At 37.2% G+C, this 8,405-nt stretch overlaps 1 protein-coding gene across 2 annotated transcripts; it reads right to left on the bottom strand.

The window, feature by feature from the left end:
* itm2ba (integral membrane protein 2Ba) lies at nt 1-8,235 on the bottom strand. Of its 2 annotated transcripts, none has more exons than XM_079629227.1 (6): nt 7,994-8,235; nt 3,557-3,688; nt 2,705-2,920; nt 2,451-2,561; nt 1,975-2,125; nt 1-1,028 (listed from the first exon to the last, which is right to left on the bottom strand). In XM_079629227.1, exons 1-6 carry the CDS (start codon nt 8,078-8,080, stop codon nt 940-942), a joined length of 786 nt encoding a protein of 261 aa, XP_079485353.1. In that variant the 5' UTR covers nt 8,081-8,235; the 3' UTR covers nt 1-939. The 2 variants fall into 2 exon arrangements, with proteins under 2 accessions (XP_079485353.1, XP_079485352.1); XM_079629226.1 differs by having other exon boundaries at nt 2,705-2,950; nt 7,994-8,214.
* Nucleotides 8,236-8,405: the final 170 nt, after the last annotated feature.

Below are 8,405 nucleotides of genomic sequence, written 5' to 3'. Positions count from 1 at the left end.
TGAGGTGTCAAATTTTTATTAGTATTAAGTTTAACATTAAAACCTGTTTGGGTTATGTGCAACGTATAAATCATCCCAACTCATGTTGAACTGGTAGACATTTTAGTAAATTTAAACGATCTTTACATAATTCTTCCATCAGTCTAATACACCCAATACCTCAGCAATCCCCAAATGACATAAAAGCTACACATTTTATTAGTCTGCATTTTGTTTCGGATAATTGTTTAGGAAAACTGATGTTTAACATCCTCTAGATTTGTATTTCTTGACTATAGGACGCGTTTAAGCAGTGTATTAACTTACAGCAGAACAAAACATTTCATTTAAAATAAAAATCTAGACAAAAGTGTAACTAGTACAAAAATCAATTCTATGTGTATTCTTACATGTAATTATTGGCCATATATCACAAATCTCTAGTCAAATATATTTTCCAGTACTTAATCTGGTATCTGTGACAGTTCACAGTTTATATGCACACTAAACATTTAGTGCATCTTTTAATGATTTCATCGTACACATATCCTCTGTGATTCCTTCCCTCTCCCATGGTCAATTTGGTACTAGTTATTCTGTCATACATGATCCCACACACCCTGTTGGAGACTTGAAACTCCCCGCTTAACAAAAACCCAGACACAGAAAAAACATTTACTAAGAGAGAGAGAGAAAGAGAAACTGGTCCAAATGTTTGCCTAAACAAATAATTCTACGCATAATATTGCTCTTTGCGTTCATTCACATTCTCTCTCTCTGTAATAGTGATTGTTGCTATACAGAGAAACAAATCTGAGAGCACCACACACTCCCGCCGCGCACACATGCACACACACACAAACGGGGGGAAACAGGAAGAGGCTTAATGGAAGGAGAGGAAGGGTCAGAGTGGAATTTGTCAAAAGTGGTTTATCTTGTTACCCAGCTCTCTTTTCCACACTACGGCTCACAGATCAGCGTCTCCACAACAAACTTGCTCTCAAAGTGGAGGATCTTGTGGCAGTTGAGAGCCTCTCGCTTCTGGATACCTGGAAAAAAGAAAAAATGGCATGTGAACATGTGTCTGGTTTCAGAGCTAAATAATTAAAAAATCTGTCAACACATTGTAATGTGTGTGTGTGTGTGTATATATAAGTTTGGAGATGGTACGATTTTTCATGTTTTTAAAGGAAGTCTCTTCTCACCAAGGCTGCATTTATTTGATAAAAATACAAGTAAACAGTAATATTCTGAAATATTACAATTTGAACATTTTAAATTTATTTCAAATTTATTCCTGTAAAGGCAAAGCTGTATTTTCAGCATCATTACTCCAGTCTTCAGTGTCACATGATCCATCAGAAATCATAATATATATTTCAGGATTCTTTGATGAACTGAAACTTTAAATAAAACAGCATAGAAATCAGAGAAATCTTTTGTAACATTACAAATGTGCATCTTTGCTGAATAGATAATTTCTTATATAAAAATAAATTGCTGCCCCACACACGCAGTAGTAGCAACATTTTTACATATTCACCCTTTATTTTAATACTATAAAAAAAAAGTGTTATATTAGCATATTACATAGTTGTGCTTGGAGTAAAATGTTTTATTTTGTGAAAACGGCATGCAGGCTGTCGTACAAAGAAATTAACAACACAATGCAAAAATGAGAGAACCAATGAAATATTAACTACTCCTTGTTGTAGCTTTTTGTAATTTTTTGCACAGTAAAAAACCATGCAGCTGTAGTTTACCTTTTTTTTGCCAAATCATTTTGTCAGACAAATACAAAGTTTAGTGTTTCCCTTTTATTTAAAAAAATATATAAAATATATTCCACATATATTGAAGGTTTAATAAAACATGTAGGGTCAAACAAATCACTTTTAGCCACTACTGTATTAAAGCCTGAATTGTAAAAAGGTTAATTTAGCCTAAAAACAATGGGACTCGCCCATAATATAGGTGGAAAGTTAGTGTGTTTACCAAAAACGGTCTCTCTGCGCTCCAGTTTGTACGTGTCTCTTCCTCTGCAGAGTCCGTAGATGAAGTAACCCAGCTGATCCACATGCTCTACCTTCCCAGTCACTATCATCTGTTCACGGACCAGGTAAGACTGCGGCAGGTATGTTCCAGCCTGCAAACACACATGCACAGTTACACCTTTTTGTAGAAAACACCTTTTTTACAACAACAATGAACCATCACTGAACTTACTTAAGCTGGACTATGACGCTATTTTCTTCTGGAAACAAACTTTGTTGCATTATTTTCCTGCTATCACTGTAAAGCTGCTTTGAAACAATCTGTATTGTAAAAAGCGCTATATAAATAAAGGTGACTTGACAGTCACATGCTTGCTTAGCATTACCAGTAAACCACACAGACAGGATTTCTGCTCATTGTTCAAATGTCTACGCAAGTTAAGGCCGACTTTACCGAAGCTCTGTTTTTGTTGTTACCTTGATGTTGACCAGGAGCTCCAGGAAGTCTTTGGGCGGCATCACAACAGAAGTGTTGAGAGGAATGACGTAGCATTTGTTCAGGCGCAGATCCAGATAGGCTGTAAGTCTCTAAGAGCAAAGAAGGAACACCAGTGTGTTACTATTTTGGAACGAGTAGTTTATTTTGGGGAATCTGATGGGAAACAGGCAACGTGTCTCTCCTAGAACTGTGTGTGCACATATGGCTTGGTGAAGGAAACATTGGCTCTCACCCTGTTGAAGTCATGAACGATGTCAGCAGGGTCACTGTCACTGAAATGGGGCACTGGGATATTAATGAACTCCACCCCCTCGTCCTCCAGAACCCTCACTCTCTCCTCGATCCTCTTGGATGCGGCTGGCAAATCCATCTCGGTTTCCTCTTGGCTGTCCTGCATCTTGTAATTTTCCTCACGGTAGTTCACCCCACAGAAGTACATCCTCTCCTCCTGAACACCATCATTATGAATAGACACATTCTGTACCATGATCAACGAGACACATCATTCTCTGATTGCATCAGCATGCTTAAGAAAACTCATTTTAAGACATTAAAGGCTTTTTAAAGGTTGCACCAATTTAGTAACCAAAGATTATTTTTTTTTAAATTATGATATAGTTAATTGAATAGTAAGGTTTTAACATCACATCAATGCACTCAGTTGAACTGAATGAATGACCTCGTTGACATGGCTGGGTGACACAGCTACAATAAAAAAAATTGTATTTAATTTTTTTGTCTCAGAGGAACCATAATTTGGACTAAACAGCTATTGTTACAATGTAGATTAGAAACAAAATGGGCTTTTAATACAAATCTGTGCCACAAAAACAGTGAAAAGGGCCTGTGGCACATTGTTCATTACAGACTAATGGCACAGTAACAATCGTCAAACTTATCCTTTGATGCAAAAACTAAAATACAGTAAAAGTCTAATTAACACAATCAAGACATGTTTTTAACCATTTTTTTTATGTAATAGCAGAAATCAAATCACTGAAACTGTTTACTGCATTCAATTCTGGAATAAATTTAAGGATTCAACAGATTTACATTTTAATTCTGATGGAACTTGTTTTCTCACCTCTATGAAGTAATACCTGTACAGGTAAGCTCCGCCCACAACCACACCTGAAAGAATCAGGGCCAGACCCAGACACATGCACCAGCACCAGGCCCTGGACTGCTGCCTGACACGCAGAATATCTTCCACATCCTGCACACACACACACAAAGAAAAATAGTTATTATTTGCCCCATTAAAAATCATGCTTCTTTAAGCAGTTGATAACTTCAACAATACATGATGCTACATTTACATTTAATTTTTAGTTAGCCTTGGTGTAAAACATTACATATAAATTATTTTTGATTATATAAGGGCTATATGCATGGGGTACATGCACTATTGAAAGTGGAAAGTGACATGACGTGAAGGACAAGTATGGCAATCCATTTTGTCCTCTGCATTTAACCCATCCAAGTTAGTGAACACACACACTTCAAACCATGGACACACACACACACCGGGCACCCGAGTCGTGGGCAGCTATTTTTACTGTGGCACTTGGGGGTAAGGTGCCTTGATCAAGGTCATCTCAGTCATTTTCTGCCGGTATTGGGAATCAAACCCGCAGCCTTTGGGTTACCAGTCTGACTCTCCAACCATTAGGCTAGGTCACGACTGCCCCCAATGTGTTCAGGAACAAGTACAGGTGAAACTCAAAATCTGAATATCGTGCATAAGTTCAATTCAACTTAAAAGGTGAGACTAATATATTATATAGACTCATTACATACAAAGTGAGATATTTCAAGCCTTTATTGGTTATAATTTTGATGATTGTGGCTTACAGCTTATAAAAACCTTTTCACAATATTCTAATTTTGAATTTGGGGTTTTCATAAGCTGTAAGCCATAATCATCAACATAACAACAAATAAAGGCTTGAAATATCTCACTTTGCATGTAATGAGTCTATATAATATATTAGCCTCACCTTTTAAGTTGAATCACTGAAATAAATATACTTTTGCACGATATTCAGATTTTTCGAGTTTCACCTGTATGTTTTAGTTTTTGTTTCCAAAAGTTCACAATTTTCCCACAGACCCGTCAGTACTGTACCTGCATGTGTTTATTTGTCTTAAACGAGAGTTTTCTTCGATTTTACGTGAGTGTGTTTAGCCTGGGTGTGGCTTTGTTCAAAACAATTGCATTGTGCGCAACAGATACTGGGAAATTTCCAACCTCCCTCCAGAGACCAACAGGAACAAACATACTGCATGATGCAAATGAACAAAACATTAGCTGACACAGTGACTGATGAACAAGGATGAAAGTGAAAACAAATCAGACTAAATATATCTCGACAATTTGGCACCAAATCTTCTTGGTGAGACTCATTTGTTGTTGTTTTTTGTTGTCAAATTTTTCACATAAAACATAATGAGAGCAAAACAAGATAAACGAGCTAAGCTTTCCCGTGTTTACAACAGCCATCATATTGTAGACTCCAGGGAAATTATGAGCAACAAAAGTGGGTAAATTTCAGCTGGAAACGTCTATAATATACATGCAGGTTTGTTTACAAGTGATACTTTTCCCACGACAGTGCTGCAATTTAAAGGAGTCTAGTCATCATTCTCTCTCTTGTTCAGTACACCAAACTCATGATCTTGCACATATATTTTATATTTGAGATTGGGTCTAGACTGTTTGAAAATGATTAGGGTTGAAAAAAACACTAATCAATTATCTAATAAACTAGTATTAATGTTATGATTGTTAAAATTTTATGAAAAGGAAAAACTTTTGCGTTATGAGAAACAATATTTGCACTAGGATGTCACAGGTATTATGGATAACACCAGTTTCCCTTTAGCTTTTAAATTCACTATCGGCCTACTCTGTGTATAGGGAGCATATTTCACAAGATATGTTGCTCAGGATCTGTTGCGCACCGAATCCTTCGTCATCATTCTGTCAATCATCTCTCCCTACTCTCGTTACGTGATAAGTGAAATCTGACTCCTGCTGTGAATTTGCTGCTTGTGCTGTAGCCTACATGGAGTGGAGCAGACGCTTTCAGTTTATATTTGTAGCGTCTGTTGTCCAACTGAACTAAATAGGCTAGTTTTATTGATATAAAAAAGCTAAATAAGCCTAATTATGAATGCTGATTAAGCAAACATTTGAAGCTATATTCAAATGATTTTCTACTGAAAATAGTTTGACTTTGAAGTTAGGCATAATCTAGGACACCAACCCAAGCTTTAATTATCTGTGAAGCAGAAACATGTGCAGTGCACAACATGAAATGCAGACAAAATCATACGGCTGGGTATTGATACAGATGTCCCGATTCCATTCTCAATTCGATTCAATGAATCCAATAATTCAATTTTCACTGGCCCCACAAAAAAAAAGTAATAAATTCATTTTTTTTTTTTTTTTACTGTTTATTCAGTGAAGAGAAGGGAGAGATTTCTTTGTCTTTTGTAGTTTGTAGTAAAAACAGAGCAGGAATATTAGGCTGCTGTCACAATGCACAGATCCAATATACTGATACATATGCGTTCTTTCTCTAAGGTTTGTTCACTTAAGCCATAACCAATTAGGTTTACGACTAGATACAATTCTCTGAATTTGTCCGTTTAAGCGAAGGGCGACATGAAAGATAATTAATTGTATTATTTGCACGCGCACAGCCATGTGCGTTTTGAATGTGTGCACAGACATAACTTCTCACACAGTGCACGCGAGTTCTCTTGTGCTTAAATTATCAAGGCTTAAAAACACATGCACGCAAATTATAAAACTTCTTCTGTGGAAGTATCAGGACCAAAAAACGTTCATCCAATTATTGCATTCGAACCGAATGCAATTATACGATGTCCTACCTGCCTGTCAACATGTATTTTCATACCACAATTCATTATTATTGTAATGTAATGTGCTTTGAGACATGAAGAAATGTAACACCATCTCTCGTGACGCTTTGCAGACTCTGCTCTGGCTGTGTGTGTGTGTTCATGTGTTTTGAAGGAGGGTGGGATCTTATGCTTTCAAAGCTAGCTTTCTTTTGCTAGCCTCTCTGAAATTGCCTTCCCTGCCTTCAAATCCAGTCTCAATCTTTTATCCATTCAACTACATGCACAGAATAATATCTTATAGTCAGGTGACGTTCTGTTTGCATGAATGCACTTCCTGAAACAAAAAACTTCAAAGATTCACTCTTTCACTTTTACACAAACACACCTGTTTCACGCCTCACCCTCCCTCGCACACACAGACACACACTGCAGATTACGGCTTAGCCCTAACAGAGACTGTCTTTGTTTAAATAACCAGAGCCTTCAGGAGTTTTTCCGAGGGACAAAAGATGGCTGTTTCTGGTAGTCTGCTCCAGCCACAAGTTCAGCGAGGCTTTGATCACCTGTGTGACAGAGGATTTCAGACCACACAGCACGATCTTAACAGATTACTTCACGATGAAATGATACCTTTAACCGCTTTAGATAAGTATCAGTGTCTCTGATTACCAGAAAAGTTTAAAGGAAGGAGCATTGCCCAATGCATGAAGCCTTTACTTCTACCCTTATGCCTGCTAAAACACTCCTTCACAGCACCAGTGCCACTGAGACAAGCCTGCACCATTGGTCTGATCGCAGCAGACACAACAGTGTCTTATGAATGATTCACGACCTCTTCTTCTTCTTCTTCATTATCAACCCAATTCGCACACTAGGCGCTGACTCATCCTCAGTGGCAGATGATGATCGTATTTGACGAACACAACCAGCCAGACGGTTCACGCATATGAGTGGGAGCTGGTCTCACACTTACGAAAAGTCTCCCACGATAATCTGGCTAAACATGCCATTTCCTCTTCCTGACTTTACTATCTTTACGGCTGCAACAGGAAGTGCAAGGGACAAAACTAGACATGTTTACACATTAAAAATACACTTATTTAAATGCAAATCTAATCTTAAATGTTTTTTTGGTTGATTTACAACAACGCAATGACTGCACAGACACGCACCAGGCTACTAGAAGCATGTAAAAGTGCAGTGCACGATCAATGCAAGCTTTGTGCGTATATATCCTGGTGTTTGTGTTGGACTGTCGGCCATTTTCCTGTAAGCTCAAAGCTGTCTGATTCTCACTCACACACACACAGAAACAAGGCAGGAGATGGCTTCCCTCTACATACACAAAAAAACTAAACTATCAGACAAAAATAATCTTATAATCCTCAAAAAGCCCAGACAAACTAGGCGTTTCAGTCACATAATTTAAATAACGTCTTGTATCGATTTGAACTGTTTTTGTCACTTTGTTGTTTTTTTCGCAACAAAAAAAAAATCTTTTCTTTTTGTCTTTATGTTGATATATGTTTATCGATACACGGATCGCTAATAAGCCAAATAATGACGTTATAAAGAATTGCATGACTAAAAACAACATTGTTTTTAATCACTTTAGCCGGTTAGCGTTTGTGCTAACAAAACTCACCACATCTTGAGGGATCAAAGCTTCATCCTTCTCCTCCTTTTTTAAATCCTTCTGTCCGAGAGCGGAGTTGAAAGCGAGTTTTACCATGTTGTGTAGCTGTTGTTATTTGTGAATTTTTTTGTTTATGCCTTTTTCACCTAACTATGGAGAGCTCGACGACCTCTCTGTACACTGTGCTTCCTCACAACTTGCTGTGGCGCATTTAGCCCCGGATTCAGACTGTATATACACCAGTGAACGGGGAGGGGGCGCTGTTTCCACCAACCTTTTAATAAAGTAGAAAATATACCTGCAATTAATGTAATGCCTACATGAAAAGCAGGAGAAATATAATATATAATATAATATAATATAATATAATATAATATAATATAATATAATATAATATAATATAATATAATATAATATAATA

The sequence above is a fragment of the Phoxinus phoxinus genome, assembly GCF_949152265.1.
Source record: "Phoxinus phoxinus genome assembly, chromosome: 11".
Taxonomy (NCBI): domain Eukaryota; kingdom Metazoa; phylum Chordata; class Actinopteri; order Cypriniformes; family Leuciscidae; genus Phoxinus; species Phoxinus phoxinus.
The sequence above is the reverse complement of the archived record's forward strand: the minus strand, read 5'-3'. Positions and strand labels throughout refer to the sequence as shown.